The sequence below is a fragment of the Miniopterus schreibersii genome (genome assembly GCF_964146895.1).
Source record: "Miniopterus schreibersii genome assembly, chromosome: 10".
Classification (NCBI taxonomy): Eukaryota; Metazoa; Chordata; class Mammalia; order Chiroptera; family Miniopteridae; genus Miniopterus; species Miniopterus schreibersii.
This window is the reverse complement of record NC_138110.1, coordinates 9,938,147-9,962,943: the sequence shown is the minus strand read 5'-3', so window position 1 is coordinate 9,962,943 and position 24,797 is coordinate 9,938,147. Positions and strand designations below refer to the sequence as shown.

The 24,797-nt window shown below is 41.8% G+C and overlaps 2 protein-coding genes across 18 annotated transcripts in view; one reads left to right on the top strand and one right to left on the bottom strand.

Annotated features, from left to right (window-relative positions):
• Positions 1–3,095, top strand: part of CSE1L (chromosome segregation 1 like) — a 55,870-nt gene extending 52,775 nt beyond the window's left edge. For all 3 annotated transcript variants that reach the window (XM_081148695.1, XM_081148694.1, XM_081148696.1), the window contains 3 exons: positions 827–973; positions 1,693–1,924; positions 2,855–3,095. In XM_081148695.1, the coding sequence (XP_081004821.1) occupies positions 827–973; positions 1,693–1,924; positions 2,855–2,944 (469 nt within the window). In that variant the 3' untranslated portion in view covers positions 2,945–3,095. The remainder of the gene's footprint in view (positions 1–826; positions 974–1,692; positions 1,925–2,854) is intronic.
• Positions 3,096–8,497: 5,402 nt separating this feature from the next.
• The window catches only part of STAU1 (staufen double-stranded RNA binding protein 1), a 51,208-nt gene continuing 34,908 nt past the window's right edge, over positions 8,498–24,797 (bottom strand). For all 15 annotated transcript variants that reach the window (XM_081148702.1, XM_081148701.1, XM_081148706.1 and 12 more), the window contains 9 exons: positions 22,739–22,837; positions 18,220–18,432; positions 16,907–17,050; positions 14,297–14,443; positions 12,900–12,975; positions 12,356–12,675; positions 11,392–11,514; positions 10,604–10,689; positions 8,498–10,016 (listed from right to left, as the gene is read on the bottom strand). In XM_081148702.1, the coding sequence (XP_081004828.1) occupies positions 10,001–10,016; positions 10,604–10,689; positions 11,392–11,514; positions 12,356–12,675; positions 12,900–12,975; positions 14,297–14,443; positions 16,907–17,050; positions 18,220–18,432; positions 22,739–22,837 (1,224 nt within the window). In that variant the 3' untranslated portion in view covers positions 8,498–10,000. The remainder of the gene's footprint in view (positions 10,017–10,603; positions 10,690–11,391; positions 11,515–12,355; positions 12,676–12,899; positions 12,976–14,296; positions 14,444–16,906; positions 17,051–18,219; positions 18,433–22,738; positions 22,838–24,797) is intronic.

Here is a 24,797-nt window from a genome sequence, read left to right as displayed (position 1 = left end):
TTGCATACATACTAAGCAGCTTTATTGATCCAAAGAGTGTTGGGTGGCATTCCCCATTTAGGAAAAGGATGTAAGGAAATGACAGGATGGAGAAAACTCTCGTTAGAGTTCTGTATCTATAGTGGATCAAATAATTCAAGATTGAATAAAATGCAAAAAACGAATTAACCTAAACAGCAGTACCAGAAAATATGGTTTCTAGAAATGAAAGATTTTGAGGAAGTCAGTTCATGCTTAAATTGGCATGATCTTTCTATAGAGCATTAAAATGGCCATGCTCTTTGATACCCACTACTTCCACTTCAAAGGATTTATTAATGTATAATCTACAGCATTTAGAATCATGGAAAACTTCTAGGATGTTTGCAACAGCATAGAATGATTGGCTAAATTTTTTGGTACAGCCATTAACATTTACATAGTTATAGATATGTAGGCATAGAAATTTGGGAAGGTTATAATAAAAAAAATTTAGAAGTAGTTATAATCGAAAAAATTTAAAAGTAGTTACTGCTGGGTAGTGGGTGAGTCTTTTATCTTGCTCCGCTTATCCCTTTTTTCTAATTTCTCATTTAAAAAAACAAAAAACATACAAGACCAAAAATGGCTGTAAAGATTGAGCATAGGCTTTGGTGTTCTCAAAAGATGATGGCAGTTGGCCACAGGGTAGGTTTGATGCTTTGTCATCTGTAAGTCTCTTCCATTCAGTGCAACCTTGTTATTTTGTAAAAGGAATCACTAAGTATAATTAACATCTGTTTAACTGTTTAATTACAGTGGTAGTCTAATTTAATATTGACTGGGTTTATTTTGTTTTGATTAACAGAATGTTTGGAATGGTTTTGGAAAAAATTATTATTCCTGAAATTCAGAAAGTATCTGGAAATGTAGAGAAAAAGATTTGTGCCGTTGGCATAACCAAATTACTAACAGAATGTCCCCCAATGATGGACACTGAGTATACCAAGCTATGGCAAGTACTCTAAAGTTCTTGGAAATTACAACTTCCTTTCCTTTGACAGCAAAATCAAACAAGCTCCCTTGAGGGCCAAGAGAATTGGGTTGATTTCAGCTTCTCCACTAGGAACCATCAGGTCCAAGACATGACTTGTGGATCCTTCTGGGCCTAAGATGATCTTGTTTCCTGATTATTAACATTTTGGGGGGTAAGGGAAGAAATTAATGAACCTCTTGAGAGTCTGGTAAAAAGTCCCTGTGTTCGATGATCTCTGACTTTTTTATGATTGGTGCCCAAGTAAACTGGCTTCAGTCTTAAGGGAAACTGAGCAGGCCAAGAGAAGATCTTACATGCTTGGGCTCAATGTCCAGCAGACCTAGCTTTACTTGACCAACTCTTGCCTCTCCTTATCACAGTTTCACTTATCCAGCCAGCCTTTCCATAAAGTGATCTACAACTTGAGGCTTATTTCTTCTGCCTTCTAGCACTGAATCTCCCTCATGTGGCTTGGGTCTCACAGCCAGCTTGAGATCTCTGGGGATGGAGTAGTTTTCAAAAGAGAAATTTGGGTGTTGCGGCCAAAAGAAAAATGGTTTCTAGATAGGCATAAGCACTGATGTCCATCTTTATTATTCTTAAGACTGTGAGTCTATAATTTGTGGTTCTAAGGAACTGCTGTTTGTTCTTTAAATCTTCTAAGTATTAATCTTTTGTCTTGCTTTCTTCCAATCCAGGACTCCTTTACTGCAGTCTCTGATTGGCCTTTTTGAGTTACCTGAGGATGATTCTATTCCTGATGAAGAACATTTTATTGACATAGAAGATACGCCAGGATACCAGACTGCCTTCTCACAGTTGGCATTTGCTGGGAGAAAAGAGCATGATCCCGTAGGTCAAATGGTGACCAACCCCAAGATTCACTTGGCACAATCACTTCACAAATTGTCTACTGCCTGTCCCGGAAGGGTAAATATTAAATATCTTTGTTAAAGAATGCTGTGGTTAATGGACATGTTTATGGGAAGGTAAGAGGGTAGTATTAGTTCTGGTGCCTCATCATTGGTCAGCCTGATCAAACGACATCCCATTTATATGTAGTTAAGGGTTATTTCTCTTTAAAATTATGGGCTACAAAAGTATTTTAAGTGAATGATTTTAGGAGTAAATCAGGGACTAGAAATTTCCATCAGGGCTGGTGTGGCTTAGTTGGTTGGAGCATTGTCCTGTGCACCAAAAGTTCCCAGGTTCAATCCCCGGTCCAGTTGCGTACAGGAGCAACCAATTGATGTTTCTCTCTCTAAAAAAAAAATATATTTCCCAGATTGAACACGTTTATATATTTTAACTGCAGCATACTCAAATTAAATAATGGAATATATAGAGTAAACCTGCTAATGGCTGTACTGTTCTATTAGCCATCCCTTTTTATGGTCTTAAGTTTATATTTTTCATTGTTCTGTTTCTATGTATTTTTGTTTTCCATAATAAAACAACCGACGAACTGACCTTCAGTAATTATCATAATCTGCCAATCTTGTTTCATGTGTTGCTCTTTTTTCCCCCCTTCGCTAGAGAATTTTAGAGCAAGTTTAGGCAGCATTTCATTTCACCCATATATATTTCATTATGTGTCACTGACCCATAGGACTTTTTCTTTTTAAAACATAACCACATTGCCTGTACCACAGTGAACAATAGTAGTAATTCAGTATGAAACCACTTTTCAGTCCAATTCCTTTTTTAAGGCATAAAAAGTAGTTTAGTTACTTGGGAATTCCTTCAACAGTTGTGAGGGACTATTCTTCCCAGAACTGTGGCAGCTCTCCTGTAGAGATGGGGTTTGTGTTGGTATGGTGGGATCTCCAACAGCCAGTTTGTGTTTCCTGACTCTTGTAGGTTCCATCAATGGTGAGCACCAGCCTCAATGCAGAAGCGCTCCAGTATCTCCAAGGGTACCTTCAGGCGGCCAGTGTGACACTGCTTTGAACTATCATTTGGCCAATAAAGCCCAGGACGGTTTCTGAGGAAAGCTGGGAGACTTCTTAGCACAGCTGCATAAAAACAAAGCAAGTTTTCCTTTTGAACTTGTCACAAATTCCATCTTGTAAAAAAATATTAAATGTTGCTTTACTCTGAACCTTGAGCAAACTAGGTGGTTTGTGTGATCATAAATAAGTGGATGACTTTTCCAGTTTGCAGCTTCAAGGGCCAAGTATTAATAGTTCAGTATATGATACTGATTTGAGTTGAGCATTTGCACTGTTTGGATAATTTTTAAAATTTTGAGGGACACTGACTGTGGAGACTTTTTCTGTTACTCAATCCGTTTGAGGCTGATGCCAATTTGTGTTTTTCTTGTCCTTTGTATTTTTGTCTGTTTCCTTAAGCTTTTATTTGGTAATGTAAATAATCACTTGCGTGACTTGCCAAGAAGTGCACATTTCATAGTTTTAAATCTGTAATCAGCAATAAAAAAAAGCCCTAAACTTAATGTACCTAAGAACCTCTTAAGGACAGGCTTTTGGTGCTCTTTGATACTTATATAATGAAGACTTTCTTTTCCTTTTTCCTCTCCTGGACTCCATAAAAATCCTTATTTGTAAGTAATTTGCTCAGATTACTTATCTTTTTACAAGGCAATATTAATACCCTTCTTTGGGGTTGCTGCATGGTAGGTGGTAAAGTTGTTTACAAGCTCACGTGTGGTGGGGAAAAGCAGCCATGAACTACATGAATTCATTTACCTATTTCTGGCTTTCCTCCCTTATAAACTGGGTGATGTAAGAGAAACTTGGTAATGTACAACCTCTCACTGTCCACGTGAAAAAAGCCACAGTAGACCAGTCTCAGACCTGAGGAGACCTATTGGAGAGGTGGGGGGAAAATGAGCGGTTTATTTACCTTGCACCGGGAACATGGCCATCTTGCGGTTAGAATCAGCTCTTCTGTGTCTGCAGAGGAAAACGATTGTTCCAGGAACCTGAGTTTCTGCAGCAAACGCCAGCTGAGAAGACATCCTGACTGGTCAAGTGGGTCTGCAGGGGAAGAAGGGAGACCAGCACCCCCCAGGTCCTGCCACTCTCAGAGCTGGCTTAGTGTCATAGGACAGATGGACAGACCCATTCCTGAGGCCCAAAGTTAAGCTGGAACCAACTGTACACAGAGAACATCTTTGTCATGACTAAGGTCTCAGGATAGAGTAAGGGAAGAAGTCCCTGAGATGGTGCCCGCTGAGCACCCTGGCCAGTCAGGCTCCAAAACCTTTTCAAGGAGGACTTGCAGTCAGAATGAAGTGGGTACACACTGTGCTCGCCTCCCCTCACAATCACATCCAAATTACAACTAAGTTATAGAACCACCACCTGAAGACTAGAGGAACAGAAGTCCTCTAAGGATATGAATAAGAAACCAGGAGGGGCAGAGACAATAGGAAGGCCCCACACCCACCTGTGGTGGTGAAGAATCGGGAGGAGTATCTCAGCTTGGAGGGGTCCCCCTCAGAGGAATTAGGGATGCCAGGCCCATACTGGACTCAGCTTGAAAAGCTCCAGGGACCTATGGAGCTTTTCAGGGCAAGAGCTGGAGGGTCAGGACAGCTCCTTCCGGGGGTGAAAGCAAAGGCCGGCATCACTGCTGCTTTGTTGGCAGGCTCAGGCTGGCACCAGTCAGCTCTCCATTAACCTAACACTGATTTACGCTCCACTTCACCTGTTTCCCTGAGACCCCACCCAACTCACATCCAAGTGACCTTCCTCCATTGATGCTGTGGACATTACTAAAATTTCTCTAAGGCCCATAAACCCCAAATGAGCTGCTAGCCTCAGAGTACCCTGAACCTCTGGCTAAGCGGCCCTGTGCCTGGCACAAGCGGCGACCAGTCTCAACTTGCATGGTAACTCCCATTAGGTAGCCCCAAGTCTGCCACTCGTGGCAACCAGCCTCAGTTTGCAGCATAGCCTGTCCTCAGAGCCTCCAAGCCCAGGACCATCAGAACCAACCTCAGATTGCTTTAGCTCCCACATCAGGCACAAACAGCAGCAGACTTTGGCCTACACTAGAGCCCCTCCTAAGACATTCCAGAACTAACACATCTGGTGGTTAGCTTTAGACCACATCACACTACCTCCTAACCAGTTCCACAAGTGACACACATGAAAGTTGGACTTAGTTGGCACCAAAGCCCCACTAAAGCAACTTCCACTCAGTGGGATCGGCCCCCACATAACGGCTAGTCACAGCCACCTCACAGCTAGTCAGCTGGAGGGTCAGTCCCACCCACAGACACACCAATAGCAATCAAGGCTCAACTGCAGCTGGAGGGCACACACGCCCTACACAAAGGAGTGTTCTGGAACACCAGGCTCAGGTGACCAGAGAGACAGCCACTGGGCCTCAAGACCTCTACTAAGTAAGGCTACTCTATCTAGACTAGAAGATGTGGCAGATGGACCTAAAAAACGCAGTCAGTCAAAATGAAAAGATGAAGAATGTCCCAAATGAAGGACATTAGATGAATTTAGGGGAAGAATAGGCGAACTTGGTGAGAACCACCAAGAGAAACCATAAAAATTAAGAATACATGAAAGGGAATCAACAGCAGATTAGATGAAGCATAGGACCGAGTCAGAGCTAGAAGACAAGGTAGCAGAAAACATCCAATCGGAACAGGGAAAAAAGGTAGTTTAAGGGACCTTTGGGACAAGATCAAGCCCAAATACATGATTAAAAAGGTTAGTTGCTTCAGAAGAATTCTGAAGTGACACAGGATTCTGATAGGTTCTTGCTCCAAAGTGGAGCCACTGCCCACTAATCCATTACAGCACTGTCGAAGGTCACCGAGACCCCCCTTGCTGCTTCTGCAGCCTAAGGCAGTGGAGACATTCACAATGGCTGAAGGCTGGATCCATCAGGGCTGGAGCAGGTGGGGAGGGGCCGGCAGACCTGATTCTGCCTACACCCTGCCAAACTCCGGGTGCCCCAAGCGTACCTCACAGCCCAGCTTTAGAATGGATACACCATTGCATATGCCCTGCACACTTCCAAATTTTTCACAATTTACCTTTAAGTTAAATAATTTTTAAAATAGCCACTACACAAATACTGCTTTACCGTTGTCATTGCAGGGCTAGTGGGTGTTTCTGTCACAGATTTTGATGAGTATTTGTAAAAATGTACAAAGGGAATATTTTTAAAATATTAAACTTGAGTTATTAAGCACCTATTAAGCAAAGCAGTACAAATTTCCTAAATTATATATAATTTTTGCTAATAAAATTGGGATACCATTTAAAGAACAAGTTCTGATTAGAAGATGGTATTTTAAAAATTATAGTTTCACATGTATATTCTATACACAGTGACAAATTCCAAAACTGCTGCTTTCAGGAATTGAAACTACCACCACTCCCTCACTGCCAATGCAGAAGTGCTAAAGTGCTTGACAAATCACTTACGGATTTGGAAAGTTTTTTTGTCTGTTTTTTAGGGCATAGACATTTAGACTCTAAAACCAAAGATGGTAGTTAGAGAAGTTTCTAAAGTTCAGTTACATGCAAATAAACAAAAAGCTATACACTTCCATCCACGGGTTTATTCCCTGGATGGTCCTATTCTAGTTAACTCCCTAGCTCCCACAGGAAGCAGCAGCATGCTGCTGCTTGGGAATGGCTGATTTCCAGTTGATCACACCCACCTCATACTCACTCCTACCTCAACAGATCCTGGAATCCACGCCAAGGAGGCTCTCTCTGGGCGTTCACCCTGCAAAGCCACGCACATTTTAGCTCAGCTGTGGAAAGAAACCTAGATTCAGAAGTGACACTTCTAAGAGTTTAAAAAACAAAAACCTCAGCTATAGAGAAACCATTTGTTTTTAGTCCTCACCTGAGGATGTTTTTCCCATTGCTTCTCAGAGTGGAAGGGGGAGAGAAACATCAATATGACACACATTGATTGGTTACCTCCCGCACGTGCCCCTTGCCCTTGGCCAGAATCGAACCTGGGACCCTTCGGTCCTCAAGCCAACGCTCTAACCACTGAGCCAAACCGGCCAGGACATCATCTGCACTCATTAACGTCTCGTGATAAAAGGAACTTGACAATGTTAGCACACCACTATGGAGTGATGGGGTTCTAAGCTTGTCTATCTTAAGGACCTTTGAGGATCAATGCTCTACAAATCCTAAGTCTTACTGTGGCTGACCCACAGCACCTTTGATAATTTTAGACCTCCCTCCTCTCAGGTGTCTTCCTGTCTGCTTTTCTGCCTGCATTCTGAAAACCAGAACTGCATATATTGTCCCATGGGCTTAGTTTGGGCTCAAAAGTTCTTGCCACAAAGAGAGATCATGCTGGGATTAAACGTAGTGCAAACTCTTGATTCCCAGGCAGCTCTCTCAAAGCCCATGGAGACAAGGTAGAGGTACTGTAGAACAAGCGAGCTCTCAGAGGACCGCTACAGGGCCTGTTCAGAGGCAAACCTGGTTTGAAAACTTGCCCTCAGAACATTGAAGCACGTCCCGTCTGGACATCTTTCCAAAGCAGCCAGAGAGGCATCACCTTTGAAAAACCTCTTATCAAAGGAACCCGGAAATCATAACTACATCCCTGATGTTAAGTGGAAATTTTCCCCTTTTGGAGTGCTGTCAATGAGGGCCAACTGGAAACAGCCACTGGAAGTTCTGAATTACTTTTAAGACTTCTGTCCTGTCACCAGTGTGCATACCGTGAGGCAGAGGCAATGCACCCACAAAAGACACTTTAGAACACCGGGCATGTGTGGTAGTTGGCAAGTGGAGGAGGTGGCTGGCAAGGCTGGGAGATTGGCTACAATCTCCATGCTGAAGAAAGTACTAAAAACAGAAGGAGAAGGCTGTGAAGAACCCAGAGTTGCAGGAGGTATCAGTATAAATTCATGGCTTTTAAATATATTGTGTGATATACACACACGTATATCATACATACATATTTCCTAGCTGGCTGGCTCAAAGGGCCTGGGAACAACACCCCAGTAGCGATGAGTTCTCGGAGCACCCAGATCTTGGTTTCTAAATGCTGTCATTAAAAGGCACCAGCTCCTTGGAGGAAAAGCTGAATCTAGGATTGGGGAAGGGAAAATGTCTTCCTCTTACAGCCTTTATGCCTGCAGTGTTGAATCCCTTCTACTCGTGTGTTTTACCATAACCGCCTTACCACTTTTGGTTATTCTCACAATCCGATCCATAGGCTGGTTTTATAGTAAAAAAACCTTTTTGAGCACCTTCAAAAATTGAGAAAACCACCAGCCCCCTCCTCAGCCAGGCTAGAAAGCAATGCCTCACCTTTACTCCTCTGAGTGTAAGAACACCTGAGAAAGTGAAGACTTGTGGTGTCAGGACGTCTCCTCCAGGCCATCCTTGGGTAACAAGGTCAGGTTCAGATGAGACGCATCTCCCTTCACCTGGTGCCCACATGCCTCTCTGGCAGTGATGCCCCCCCACACGGTGCTTCTGTGCCCTCACATCTTCCCTTCTTTAGTTACTGCTCAACAGGACCAAAGTATTCATTAGTAGCTGTTTATTGATCAGTGGTTTGATATAAAGTTATTTCAGATCTTTAGAATCTTGCCCAAATGGAATCACAAGCATTACAAAGTTGTTGTTTTCCCTTAAAAAAAGGATAGGGGGCAGGTTGGGAGGAGACCCAACCTAGCAGTAGTGACATCTGAGAATAAATTAACGAAAAAAATTTAGTATTACCATTTATTGGTGACAAACACTAAATTTTACTTACATTCCATAGGGGGGAAAATTCCAGCATAAACAATGAATCAAAGCAGTACTTAACTTGCAAGGCTACCGTGCTTTCCATCTGGACCATGTGCAGGACCTTACTGCACACACTTCTGTGCACAGTAACACATCAAAAGCAACACAGTTTTAGAGATACAAACACAGATAGGTCATTCTTTTCAGCCCTACATGGAGATGTAATCAACAGTATAAAGCACTCAAAAAAACCAATCTGCAGTTTTATATGTACTACATGGAGATCATATCCTGTAGTGTAGTGAAAGCTATGTGTCCTCAAGAGCCATATGTATGTATATACACAAACAATTTAATAACAAAGATCAAAGTTCATTTAAGTCCTGTTGCATTAACAAAAATGAAATAGCAAAGGAGCCAAATGATTGTTTAAAGTTTAAAATTCCTCAACTGTCCAATTTATACAACTGTGGGAGACTTCATTAAGATTTCTGAGAAGTCCAGGACTGTTTCAGCTAAACCAGAGGGCACACAATTTCCATCACTGAAATGGGTCCTGTGTTAGTCCAATAAAATAAAAATGTATAACCATATACACATGGATTTAATCTTTGCCGGTTAGATTACTGATAAAGTCAGTCTCAGAAAAGTTTCTAAACTGCTATGTAACTAGATACAATTGAGAAACTCAAATGAAAATTTATATAGTGTCATTTCAATCAAAAGAAAAGAATATGTATCTTCTTAGGAAGAGAAAGCAGTGGTGGTGGGTACCACGGGAGGTGGTGGGCATAGCACGCTAGAAAGGTTAGCTTGCGCTGAGTAGGAAGCATTTCATTTTTCTCTAGTGCTTTCAGCTCTGGGCCGGATGGTCTAAGGCCTCTCTCCGGCGTGGGTGTCCAGGATTTGTCCCAAAGTGTTTGAGTGAGCCAGTTTGCTTTCTGCTTTCTCTTTCTTCTTTCACACAGCAAAAATTATAAACAAAAAAACCCCAAAACCAAGCAGCGAGGTGCCCAGGGCATAGATCTGCTGGTTTCCCAATTGAGCCAGAGCTGGTTGGCAGGCCCCACCTTTCCCTGCAGCAGCTGCTGCTGTGTGGGGACAAACCATAGCACATGCGAGCACAGCCACGGCAGCCTCCTTGCATTCCTGCCTTCGTCACCACTGCTGTCTCCAGTTCTTTACCCATCATGTCTCTCGGCCCACTGGAGGTATCAGAAATTCCAAATTTTCAAAGCAGTTTCAGTATTTTCAGTATATGTTGGGGATTTTACAATGGTTCATGGCCAGAAGGGGTTCAGCACCTCCCACACCTTTAAGGAAGAAAAAAATGAAAATGACTAGTAGTTTTGAAATTTAAGAGAATTACACTCATGTTAAAAAAAAAAAAAAAATTAAAAAATCACAGGCAGTGAGAAGCAGGCGAGCACAGGCCCCATTTATGATAACTGGATTATATAGTAAAGTTTCCACAGGATACACTGTCAAGTGAAAAAAGCAAGGAGGAGAATGAATGCACATTATGTGGTGTGGGGGGAATAAGGAAGTATATAATTACATTTGCATGAAGAGAAAGTATCCACACATAAGAAACGAATAAAAATGTGGCTTCTGGGTAGAGGGTGGGGAGAAAGATGCATGGGGATGGCATGAGGGCAAGATTTATTTATCACAGCAAACCTTTTAAAATTATTTTGATTTTGGAATCATGTGAATGTATTAACTATTCAAAATTAAATAAACAAAAAAGTGGAGCTCCCTGCCCTAGACTTGGAAAGCTTTCCAGAGAACAGGACAGGAAGGGACTGAGGCAAATGTTTCACTACTGAGTTGAGCAGACAATATGTACTTAATGCAAACAATGAAGAGAACTGCTTGTCATGTAAATCCCCTCACTCACACAGACATTGGTCCATTTCCTGTTCTTGGCATCTCTGCACTTTGTTGGTCCATCTCAGACAGCAGCTTTAAAATGTTCAGTGCAGCCTAGCAGGAAATAAAAAGAAAAGTCTGACCACAGCACAAGACGCTGATTAGGGAGGGGAGGGATTCTCCTACTGCCCAACAAAGCAGGTGGTCCCACTAAATAACTGTCTTCCTTAATGTTTGAAGTTTTCATTTAAATTTGTATCATTAAATCACCTGTTAATTTTATATATTTCCTTCTAGTATTTTTAACCTTGTGGCTACTGGACTCTACAAATTTTCTATCCTGCTTTAAAATGAAAACCAATCATGTTTCCTTGTTAGCCTACATTATCTTTGGAGACGTTAATCTGATGGATGCATTATACTCCATCAGGGGGATATGCCAAAGTTTATGTAGACTAATCAATTTCTTTTCCGTTTTAGTATTTCTTACCACAAAAAGGTCATCTGAACAGAATACTAAAGTAAGGGACTTTCTACAGCTGCCAGAACTTGGGCCTGCAATTCCTGCTTCTGGTAAGAGGTGGACTGAATACGGTATCTGGAGGAGTTCCAGGATCCAAGGTCGACAAGGGAAGGGTTGGCTAAAGCTGATGAGTTCTCATAAACAGAACGTGAAATCAATTCAGTAAACTAAGAAAAGTCATCAGAAATATGAATATATAAATCATCTATCTAAAGTCTGTTGGAGACCCCTTTACCTGTCTTCCTGAGGCCAGCAACAGGCTGGAACCAGGCCCACTGTGTGGGAGAACGTACCATGTCATGGCAGGACTCCAAATCCTTTCCAATGCCGTGGCTGATCAGAGGTGGCTGAGAGGAGCAATTGATAAGAGACACAAATTCGTTCTTGTTGTTTTTAGGGAAGTCTTTGTATTCAACCTAAGAGGGAAAAGAAAACCGAGGCAAGGGTAGGGAAGTAGTGGATATGAATGGGGCATGGGGCATGGAACTGTGGCTCTGGGCCCAGGGAAAAGGGAAATAACATTTCTCTCCCCCCAGTCTCAGCCTGACATGCTCAGTCAGCACAAAAGAATGCCAGAGGGGCCTGCTGCTGAGGGGCGCCTGGGCTGTAGGAAGATCATGGCCACAGCTTCCAGGCACCTAGATGTCTACTTAAAAGCCCCAGTCTGAAAGAAGCCATGTCCTTTCCTACCAGGCAGAAAGGGCCAGCACAATGAATGAGTTCTCACTGAAATCTAAACATATAACTACCATTAGGTCAGAGGCTTTGTTATTACCACTGTTGGCTTGGAGAGTTAAAATTTTATTACCAGAAGTCAAGGATTTTCTCTTACCATACAGGCTTGTAATACTTTCCATACCTCTCTACCCTTCCTCAGGATGACCCTTTTACCATGCTTGCCTCACCCATAGCCCTAGTCAAATAACTTGATTTAGGGAACTAGGTGCAGCCCTGGCCAGTGTGGCTCGGTTGGGTGTCATCTAGTGCACCAAAAGGCGGCCAGTTTGACTCCTGGTCAGGGCACATGCCTGGGTTGGGGGCTCCATCCCCAGTAGGGGGCGTGGAGGAGGAAGCCGATCAATGTTTGGCTCTCACATCCATGTTTTTCTCTCTCCCTCTCCCTTCCTCCCTAAAACTCAATAAAAAATCCTAAAAAACCCCAAAATACAGGAACAAAGTGCAAAGCTTGTTTTCTGAGAGAAACCCAAAGATGACTGCACTGAGGTACAGACCACACAGCTCAGGTCTAGCAGTTACCTGGAATCCCTGGACTCTGGAAAGATAGTCCAACTGCTCAGAGGGTCTTGTAAGAGGTCCATGGGGTACGTGGCCTGAAGAGATGTTATTCTTTAAAATGGTCTCCGCTGTGGGCGAGGTGCCCCCATACAACAATTCACGGGCTATCATGGCAGTTACTGTGGCCTTGGCAGGATTCGGAGCTGCCCGGGTAAAATCTTTGGTGTGATGTCCTTGACTGACTCCTACGGCCTGGGCAACCTCAGGCACCATGGGAAGAATTCCAGCAGGCAGCTGCTGATGACTAAGATAAGGCATCCTAAACTCGTCCTCTTTATTGCCTAGGATGGAACACGCAGACAAATCAACACAAGTGCACACACACTGCCTGCCTGGAAAGACATTACAAAACCCCACACCGGCCCACCCTCAGTGCACACATGGGCAGGCAGATGATGCAGAGCCGAACACATCGTAATTCGTTCACTGGGCACCTGCTATTACCAGGAACCACTTAAATCCCAGAATCACATTCAGATCAAAACAATATTAACATGATACTTACTAGTCCCATTTTCGTCCCCACAGCCAGGTTCAAAAAAGGTTACTTTTCTTCCATCCCCTGGTTTCTTTATGGGTGTCTTTAAAAAAAAAAAAAAAAAAGGCTATGAGTATAAATCAAACTGATGAAAACTTAGTTCCTACTGTCTAAAATAACTACAAACTCCAATTAGCATTAATCTTCGGTTTTTACACTTTTGAAATATGAGGAGGCAATCAGCAGGAAGCCCTCTTCCCAAAGCCTGACATTGGTTTGCTTCTGCCACCCAGTAAGCCCTAAGGCAAAGGCTGTGCTCTTTCCCAGTGTACAGGCCCACCCATGCCAGCCTGTCCACGAAAGCGTCTAATGGTGCACCCGACTGAATGCTGAGCGTCCGTCTGCATTCACAGGAAGAGAGGGGAATATTAAATTAGAAGGAGCCAGATGATACAAGATTCGTAGAGCCCAAGGTGGGGGAAAATGCTTTTAAGACTGAAACTAAACAATATTTCTTGGAACTAATATCCAACTAAGAAATAAGGTGACATTTCCACAGATGACAAACTCAGGGGGAAATGTTACTAGATAAAAATTTTGTCAAACACAAGGTCTCCTTTCTGAGAAGGTAAGGATGCCTATGAATGCTCTACAAGATTTTGGAATGAAAAACCAAAAATCCAAGTTCAGGATCTACACAGATTCTCTGACGAGTGTTTGGGGTCCCAATTATTAACTATGTGGCCACACTGAGTGCCATTTCTCACCACAGATATTACTGGCAGAGGTGAATGAATCAGTCCTGGGTGTTTCAAGTTCATTCCAACAGGAGCATTCAGTGACTGGGGACAAAGTCAGTCAAAGCTTTTATTGAGGGTATTGCTTAACGGTCTTGGCAGAAGTAAAATTTTCAATATGGGATTATTTTTACCTAGTGTTATATTTATAAAGAAATAAGTAATCTTAAGTCTAAACTATGGATTTGGCCCTAATTCTAAAACCACACTATCTCAGTGTCCCAGAAAACTCAAAGCCTGCTCCACAACTCATGAGAGCCCAGGCTGATGCATCTTTTATGCAGGCCTCATTCTAAGAGCACAAATGATGGAATCACACATTCATTAATTTCAAGCCCAATTACCCAGCAACCTAGTAATGGAGAAGAGGAGCAAGCTGCCCTCCAGCAAAGCATCCTAGACCACAAAGATACTGAACAATAACGTGACCCAGAGCCATCCTTCTGGCCGTGGCCATGGCACTTCATCATGGTCTGAGCTGAGAAGACGCTGCTTGGCAGGCTTTACAACCAGGAGCATGAAGTCTTGCCCTGAAGCTTGGCCCTGGAGATGTCCAAGTCCCCCAGGTTCAGGGGAGAAGGTCATCTTGCAATTAGACAGCAAGAACACAGAGCCCTGAGCAGTCACCTTCTCCTCTGATTTGAGGGCTGGTTTCGTGGGCTGAGCCTGCGGGACTTTGAAACCAAGAATCTCCAGCATGTTCTCGGCTGCGTTGCGTTTGGCCACCTTCTTATTGGTGCCCGTTCCCTCCGCGGTATGGTTTCCCACCTTCACCTGAATAAAGAAGGCAGAACTCATATCAGTGCTTAAACCTTCAGAGTAAAGACCTGTCAGGAAATGATGTGCTGGCCAAAGAATCCAGCAAAGGTCAGAAGCCAGACGGCTTACCAGTGGTACCTGGGAGCTGGCTTGCACCAGCCTATGAGAGCAGACTGATAAATATACAGGAATTGGGAGAGCTTGTTGTTAAAGGCAGCCATTATCAAACAGCGTATTATATATGCTTATAGTTAAATAAATTATTTTAACAAATAGGCAATGAATACTTAAGACTCATCACTTCCTAATTTGACATTTTACAGTTATCTACACTTTTGAAGTTCTTTACATCTGTTGTATTTAAATATTTTTACTGATTTTGAGAGAGAGAAAGGAGAGGGGGAGAGAGAGAGATCGACGTGAGAGAGAAACATCGACTGGCTGCCTCCTATACACCTCCTACTGGGGATCGAGCCTGAAACGCAGGCATGTGCCCTGACCAGGAATCAAACCAGCAACTTTTTGGTGCACAGGATGACACCCAACCAACTGAGCCACACCGGCCAGGGCACATCTGTTGTATTTGTATGGTGGAAATATTATATAATTGTGCGCTGCTGCTCATCTCTTCGGGACTCCATAACCAGGTGTGGAAACAGCCATGACTGGGGTTTTACACCACCAAAATCTGCAAATACTACAAAGCAAGAAAGAACTAAGTTGTTTTGTTAAATGTTTATTCTAGACTTGAGTGACAGAGAAAAGGTTAATAATGCAGATTAAGTTTCAAAGCATGTCAAGTCTCAGCCATGACATTGTAACTAGTACAAAACACTTAAAATTCTTCCAGTCTGGGAAAATTATTATCTGACTGAGCAAAGAAGTCACTCATATTGTTTACAAATAAGAGAAGTTTCAACATGTCTTTATTGTTTCACTTTCATCTCACTGTTAATGTGAACAAAAATACCAACCAATACTCATGCTAGAACTACTCATTTGTCAGTGACATGAGCAGCCTGGAAAATACAAGCATTAATCTATAGTCTGATTTTATAACACTACTGTTACTGACAGTCTAACTGAAGTTAACAATGCATAAAATTTACAATAGAGTATTATACATTTGTAATATATTACTTGTAAATTGTGTGCTGCACATCCTTTCTTATCAGTGAAATTTATAAAACATTTATGTATGTATATACAGGGTTGGGCAAAAGTAGGTTTACAGTTGTTCATGTGGAAAATAGTACAATAAATAATACAAGAATAAACTGTTTTGTGTACTCACAACTGCAAACCTATTTTCCATATGAACTGTAAACCTACTTTTGCCCCACCCTGTATGTGTGTAGGTCCACACACACGTACCCCCTCCACCACACTCACTACCTTTGCCTAAAAGCCAGTTGTTAAACATATTCCAGGACAACCACAACCTACAATCCCCTTCCAAGCTGGTCTGACCTAAACCAAAAGCCCCATGTCACAAAACAGAGGAGTCAAGAAAGCCTTCCCTGGCCTGTGAAGATGGGCCTGGGGTTGAATCCCAAATAGCCATCTACCAGCCATTTAACCTTGCTGATCCTCTCAGCAAGCTGGTTTTCTCTTCTACAAAAAATTGATCATTACTCTTCTTGCTTTCTGACTGGGTAGGTGAAAAACATCAGGCTAAGTGACAATGCTTTAAGTTGTAAATTGCTACACAAGAGCTAAGTATCCTGCCCGGCCGAGCATGGCTCAGCAGATGAGAATCGATCTAGGATCCAGGGGATCATGGGTTCAATTCCTGGTCAGGGCACATGCCCGGGTTGTGGGCTCAATCCCCAACCAGGGGCGTGCAGGAGGCAGCCGATCAATAACGACTCTCTCATCACTGATGTTTCAATTCTCTCTCTTCCTCTCCCTTCCTCTCTCTGAAACCAATAGAGATAAATTAAAAAATAAAAATTAAAAAAAAGTTAAGTATCCTGATTTTCACAGAAAACGCTATTAAATGTAAATCACAAATTAAGCTGCCTAAGTAAATATCTGCTTAATAAGCTAAGTACAAGAAGAAACCCTCTGTACTAATCTGAAGTGCTAATTATAACTGCAATATAAGGAAAAGCAACCTGGACTCCAGACTCTACAGAAGGATTAGGAAGAGCCAGGAAGAGATCATTTGATTTAACTTATAAAATTTGTCTTCTGAAAAGAATATAAACCTTCATGTAATGAAGAAAAAAATACACCCACAATCCTACTACCCCAGTGCTCTTCTAACCTGGTGCATTATGTCCAAGCTCCTACCTGCTGACAGCAGCACCTGTGGTATATGGAGAAATGCTTTAAGGCACCAAATTACTGCAAGCAACATGGTCTTAATATGGATAATGTTGACGGCAGGGAGTGGCCCACTGGACCTGGGATCTCCTCAGGCTCTGAGACAGGAGGAGGTCAGAGAAGTGCCCTCCACAAGCCACACTGACCCACCTGCATCACAAACTCCCTGCGGCGCGGGAGGCCTCGCTCTGTGAGGAGTATGTACTCCGGCTCCTTCTCCTTTTTCGCCTGCTGGATCTGGGCCAGTCTGCTAATTGGGTTCATCAGCTGGCCATGTTCTGGGCTGCTCTGTACCTGAGGAACAATTATTGCAGAAACCGTGTGCCATGTTAGTCACAGAAAGGACCTTGCCAATTCAGAGATCAGGACATGACAAAAGTTACTTTTATATTGATCTAATGGCTCAGAATTAATCTGCTATTTTTAAAATATTTTTAAATTGAAAGATGTTTAATGTTTTTCTGATTGTTCTAAAGTGGTTTTAAGGTTTTCTCAGCAAACCAACATCAGCATTTCACTGAGTAGGCAAGCATCATTGTAATGTCTGCTTTTTGACAATTTCAATAAGTTACAAAGAATGAAAAGGTAGAAAAAATAACACTATTCCAACAATTTCCCAAAACTCTGTATTATAAGATGGGCTCCCAGCTTTCTTAACAATGACTCAAAATCCAGAAACCATTAAAAGTATACTAAAAAAAAAAAACAAAAAAATTCAAGCTGATGCCACATAGAAAGAACCTAAGAACCCCACAGTGGACATCTTCAGCGCCAAAGAGTCCTCACCCACTATGACAGGGAGTGACTTCCAGGATATACTAAGCAAAAAAAGGAAACTGCAAAACTATGCTAACTTTTCTATGTATAGTATGCTAATCTGTGTGTAAGAAAAATTTGGATCTTCATACAGCATGAAACTATAATGACAACCTTAACTGACATTCATCAGCATCCCGACATGGAATCCTGTCCCTTCTTTGGAGGTGAGGAGGGGGAAGCAGTATAATTTTTACTAGATCCATTGGCATGACTCAAAACTCCAAAACAAGGTGTATAGTGAGATGTCTCGCTCCTACCCCTGCCCTTGGCCAGCCTGCCTCCCATGAATCTCCTTCATGATGGAACACTGCAGCAGTCCACTAGAGGAAGCTCGGTTCACCGCTCTCCCCACGGGTAGGCACTGACTGACTGCCACTGTGATCACAGGGCTGCGAGGACACCCACATCCAACAGACATGTGTGTGCCTGCAGGTACCTCCGCTAAACCTGGCTGTGTACTTACCTGCCTAACCTGGGACTCCCAGGAGAACTACACAAGGTGTCCCCGGTAAAGGGTTCCCTGGGCCTGGCATGTGCATGTTAGCTCCCTCTCCCCCTTCCACTAGGGTCAGCAGCCACCCTTCTCAGCTCCCCAACTGTCCGCCGGCAATGAAACCACCCTCTTCATTCATAAAAGCGCTTACCCTAACTATGGGTTTTGTTTTCTTTTTGATTCGGGGCTTCACCCGCTCAACTGCAGGCAGGGGTGGTAACTTCTTCAGCTCCTCAAGAATAGCTATAGCAGCATTTTTTTTTGAAATCTTCTTGCTCTTCCCTTCACCTTCCCCGACAAACTCCCCAACCGATACCTTGGTCACAAAGCTCTTCATGTGGGGTGGGCCAGTCTCCCGGGCAACCTGTTTCAGAGGGAAAGACTGAGTGAAAGTGTGACAGACACTTATTACAAGCTGTAGGGCACACTGGTCAGCATGCTACTTTACACGAGACACAGATAAAGGGAAATTAAGGACAAAATCCATTAAGTGAAGGGAGTATAAATGTTGGTAAAAGGAAACAGTGAACATGCTGAATACTTTTTTTCCCTTTTTCTTATTTTTCAAATATGTTAATGCCCTGAGGTCTGATGAGTCCAAAACAGTGAGGCATAGAAAAGGGAAACATTTTCTATTACCACCCTCCCATAAGAATGGCTCACATCTCCTCAGGGTCACAGAATGTCCTGAGTTTAGGGTGATCCACCACAAACAGCATTAAAGGAAGCTGGCGCAGCAAAGCCTAGAAATAACTCAGAGTTCAAGTTTAATATTTGCTGAGCCTCCAGCCAGGATTGACCGTATTAACTACTGGCTGCTATGCAGCTGTAAGAAGGATGAGAAAATCTCTGCTGAGAGATATTAAAATCTAATGGCTCAGTGAGTAAAAAAAGCAAACTGCAGAAGAGTTTATGTGGTCCCCTAACTTCTGTTGTTAAAAAAAAAAGGGGGTTACATATACACATGTATGTACAGACATATGTGTTTATATGGTGACTTTTTTAACAAATAAACACACAAAAACCCATAAAAAAAACAGGAAGGCTAAAGCAAAATGCAATGGAATTACTTCCCTACAGCAGGTGGGAAGGACTGAGGGAGAGAGAGGACAAGGTGACACTTCTGAATGTGTCTTTTTGCCCAGTTTTGACTTCTGGAACCATTTAGTGTTTTAAATATTAAAAATATAAAAATAAGTAAACAAAGACAGAAAAAAACAGTAAAATGGAATATGAACAGAAACCTAACTGCATATTAAAGTGATTACATGCTTACACAGAAGGAAAATAAAAATCAAATCCTACCTTCATCAGCCCAGATACCCATGGAAAGAAAGAACTAAGAAAACTTACACTACCAGATTTCAAGACTTCCTATAAAGTTACAGCACCCACGGCATCATATTGTTGAAGGACAAACCGATCAATGAAACAGACAGAATGCAGAAACAGGTCTATACATATACATATAGTCACTTGATTTTTGGCAAACACACCAAAGCAAATCCAAAGTCTTCTTTAAAAACATGGTATTGAAGCAACTAGATTTCCACATGAGAAAAAAGTGAACCATAATTTCAAACTCAACCAACAAACATTAACTAGTGCTAGAACACAGACCTAAACATGAAAGTTAAAACTATACAGCTCTCTACCCTGACCAGTGTGGCTCAGTGCTTAGAGTGTCAGACCGAGTACCAAAGGGCTGTGGGTTTGGTTCCTGGTCAAGGGATGTACCTGGGCTGCAGGTTCAATCCCTGGCCTAGGTTCAGGTCCAGGCGTGAGTGCGGGAGGCCACCAACTGATGTGTCTTTCTCACATCAATGTTTCTCTCCCCTATCCCCCCCAATGCCTCTCTGCCTCCCTTCCACTTTCTCTAAAAAAAAACTATGCAGCTTTCAGAAAACATGAGAATTCATGACCATAAAGTTAGCAAAGAGTTCTAGAACACAAAAACCACCAACCATAAAGAAAATAAAATCTCAAAATTAAAAACTGTTCATTAAAAAACATTTAAAAAGTGAAAAGGGGGACCTACCAAATGACAGTGAATATTTGCAATATATATATCTGACAAAGGATTGATATTCAGAATATTTAAAGAACTCCTACAAGTTAATAATAAAAAGACAAACTACTCAATTAAAGAAATGCTTGAAAGGGTACTTCACCAAGTAAGAACTCTAAATGGCCAATAAGCATATAGTAGAGTGTTCATCATCAGTGCTGTGCTGAGACAGGAACGAGAGGCACCTCAACAGAGGCCTTGATGGCTCTACACAGGAAGAGGTGTGCTGGGAAGGGCCCAGCTTGCACAGTCCCTGCAGACTGATTTTAGAGAGCTCCCCCAGGTTGCCTCCGCCACCACACTTTCCCCACCAAAACCCTAGATTACGAAATGCTCCCTCCCTGAACAGTGCTCTCCACGTCCTCAGAACAGCCACCCTGATGGCTCACATCAAATTCACAGCTCCAAACTGGCCCCTCAGCAACCATTTTCACTGTCTATTCACATCATGATCCCACCAATCTACACTTGGAGTTTGACCTAGAATGTATTTACTGTGATAAAGTCACAACTGCCTCTTAGTGATTTTCTAACTAAAATTATGTATTTTATCAAAAAAATCAAGGTGTATATGTTTTCTGAGGAACTGTATGCATGGCTTGTCTTCTACCAAACACCTAACAAAGCTTCCTATGTGACAGGTTTCACTATCAAAAACTTAGCTAAGAAAAACTACTCTGTTCATTTAGTAACTATTGGCTGAGTATATATGCCAGGTAATCTTCTTAGTGCAAGAGGACAGAACTGTTAGGGAAAGTGGAAGCCTCTGTCAACCTAATAGAAGTTAATATGAACCTCTGATATATGAGAGTTATTTAATATAAATACATCAACAAACTCAATGCCACAAACTGTAATATTTTAAATTACTTTAAAAGATATTCACCACCACAGGGCACTCCCATAATTTCTCCTGTGACTACCTGACAACTCCTGGCTATAGTTACATGTCCCTGCACACATGTTGGAAAGCCAAATCTGAAACCTAAACAGAAGCGGAAGTAGGACAAAAGCAATCTGGTCCCCAAATCCCACAGAGCCAAACCTAAAATGGCAATCCCTCACAAAGGTTCCAGAAAGCTTTGTGACTCTCAGGCAGGGCAACTAGTATGAGCAAGTGACAAGCTTCACGGGGATCCAGGGCCCTGGCCCAAGCAGTCATTTCTGTAACCCTGAGGTGACCCAGGAAGCCAGACATCTCTGACTCTCACAATCTTGGTACCACTCCCACCAATCTTCACAAATCCATTCTCATGCCACTCTAGTCCCTCAGGAGGCAGAGAGGAGGAACATTTCTTCCTTTTCCTGCAATAGGTGCCCAGGGATATCTTGGGGCTTTGGGGTGAAGCTCCCACCTAGTTCCCACCCAACAACTAGTCTTGTCACTCTGTATGTCCCCTGTCTCAGTGCCTCCCCAATCCCTATTTCCTACCCCAAACAGGGGGAGAAAAGCTGGAAGGGATGAGGGCCAGGTAAGAAGATACCAGCCCTAGATCCACCTGGTGCTCTGCACTCTAGAAAGGGAACAATATAAACCTGGTCCTGACCTCCAGGGTGGGGCAGGGATGGGTGTTGGGGAAAGGAGGCTGGCCCTGTGATTCAAGCGCAACTCCCCACCCCTACCTGTGCCCCATGGCAGACAAGTAAGCACTGCCAAGCTTTAGGTCAGAAATCATCATCCATCAGCTGATGAATTAAGGACTGAACTCAGGAGCCAGTTTAGGGTGCTAGCACATAATATAAGATGGTATATATTTTGTGAAAAGTCAGGCACAAATTTGGGGGGTCACCTGTAACTGCAAAAATGCTACAAAAGAAGCTTATGAACCGCTTTAAATTGTTTTAAGCAGATGCCCCACTGTGAATTACATGTGCCTAAAATAACAATGTGTGAGTTTAAAGCTCTTTGGAAGGCTAAATATATCTTCTGTACAAGTTTGAAAGAACAAAAAATTGATAAAGAAATCTGCATTGTATATTAAAACATAACCTTGTATAACCAAACATGGAAATCAAAAGAAAATAGTCTGACACATGGCAAGTTCTAAGGAAAATGTTTAAAAAATTCTCCCTTATCTGCTTAGTCTATTTGGACTCACTGTGTCTTTGAAGGAAACACATACTAAATCTAACTTATTGTCCATTTTCAACTAAGTCATTAGTTATTGTTCTTAGACCATAAAGTCTGTAACAAGTTATTATGACAAAACCTATGTCCTTTTAAAAATTACTCTGACAAGATTTTTAGGGACCACTTAAGATTCTTAACATTTGGGATAACAGATGCTTTTGACAGTCTTATGAAAATAATGGACACTCTCTAGAAGAATACACATGTGACCATAAAACAATGTTCCTCAACCTATTTTAGGTTTACAGACCTACTGAGGCCATCCACGGACCATCTAGAGATCCAGGGCTGCCCCTAACAACTCCTAGAAGAAGAGAATACTGCGTTTTGCTAAACATACAGTTTGAATCTTAAATTTCAAGGTTCACATATATGTGATTATTATTCCAATGTTATTTAGGAGAAATATAAATCTAACAATGAATTCCAACAGAATTTTATAATAGAGTCCTACATGTAAAATAAACTTACCTCAAAATTCACAGGCAAGTTCCGTTTAAGTGCAATCTCAAACACTTGACTTATTTCAGACTTATTGAGATTTTCTTCTTCTGATTCTCTTCCATTCACCTAAAAGAAAAATAATTGTTTAATAGTTAATTCTTATTAAAACCACCAATATCCCAGCTGTGACAAACCTTAAAAACACTGAATCTTGGCTTTATGGATTGAGCGTCAAACCAGTGAACAAGGCCACACGCGTACCATGTGTCAGTGAATTTAAAAGGTTAAAAAAAAAAAAGTGCTCTATCAAACTTGGGTAAGATTGCACCTCATAAATCCACCATAGACAATGCACACGTAACGGACCTTTGGGTATGAATGAGCCTAATCATGGCGCAGCGAGATGCCATGGCTGCTCAGGAAAGTGACTTCCAAAGCCCTCCTCAAGAACTGACAAAATACAGACAAATCTGTGTGGGACATGGCAAGTTCAAATATAAGTCTCTCTACCTAAGTATGTAGGTTTCTTATCTGGACATGAAATCCCTGGAAACCACTTTTTTCAAAAGGATGCAGTGGAACTGCTATAAGATTGCCAAGCATATCACACTTACTGCTGCTGACAAAAATGCAAGGTGCAAACTAATAAAGTCTTCTGAACAAAGGCTGAGATATCTTTGTAACGAGGTTCACTTACAGTCCTCCAGCCAGGGCTGGGCCTAAAGAGCAACAGAGACCTCTGTGCATGCTGATAACATGATTCTATATTAGCATTCTATAGCATGCTGCCGTGATAACAGAAGAAACTAGGTAAGCTCAGTAATAGTAATGTGCCCCAAAAACATGGCAAGCAAGCTGTGCTTTTCCTCTATTATTAGGGCTCTGTAGTCATAAAATTGTAAAATCCTACTTCCAAGATCAGAACTATCTGATAGGAACCTGTGGCTGAAACTGCTGAATAGGCAAGGTGTACAGGACTATCCAGGATTTCCTTACATTTTATAAGGAATATCCTACACCTACACTGGATCATTATTTTAAGATGAAATTAAAACTCAACGTTTTTAAAAAAAGAATACAATCATGAATATAATTCTGTACAAATTAGTTTATCCCAGGCACTATTTATAATTCCTTCCCTCCCTTCTAATGTTCTTTCCAATCTGGTTTCATGTCACTCTCTGCCTGATCAAAACTATTTGAATAGTATTTCTTCTGGTGGCTTATTAAGCTAAACACTTCTATTCTTGTTGTTTGAATCCTAAGGAGAAAGAAGGCCTGCCATTTAATGAGTAAATCCTTAAAGCCAGAAATCTTCAAGCAAGGTACCTTATAAGGCGTAGGTTTCACAGAGGTTTGGTTTGACATTTATTTGTTAAAATGATTTTAAACTAAAAAATAGCAATACTACTACTATATTTTAAAGTTAGGAATGTTCAACAAATGGTGCTGGGAAAACCAGATACACTAAAAAAAAAACGAAGTTGGATCCTTACCTTACACCATATACAAAAATTAACTCAAGAAGGAATAAAGACCTAACCATAAGGGCAAAAATTATAAAACTCTTAGAAGAAAATATCGGGGAAAGCTTCATGACACTGGGTTTGGATGTAACACCAAAAGCATGGGCAACAAAAGAAAAAATTGGACTTCATAAAAGTTAAACACTTTTGTGCATCAAAGGACACTATCAACAGAATAAAGAAAACCTACAGAATGGTAGAAAATACATCTGATAAAGAATTAATATCCAGAACACGAAAAGAACTCCTATAAAACTCAACAACAACAAACAACCCAACTCAAAAATAGGAAAAGGATTTGAATACACGTCTCTAAAGGAGATAAAATGGCCAAAAAGCGTGTGAAATGATGCTCAACATCAACTAGGGGAATGCAAATCAAAACCACAATGAGATAACACTTTACTCCCATAAGAATGGCCACAGAAAATAGTAAGTGTTGACAAGGATGGGGAGAAATTGGAACCCTTGTATGTTGCTGGTGAGAATGTAAAATGGTTGCAGCCCCTGTGGAAAAGTTCGGTAGTTTCTCGAAAAGTTAATATAGATTTCCAATATGA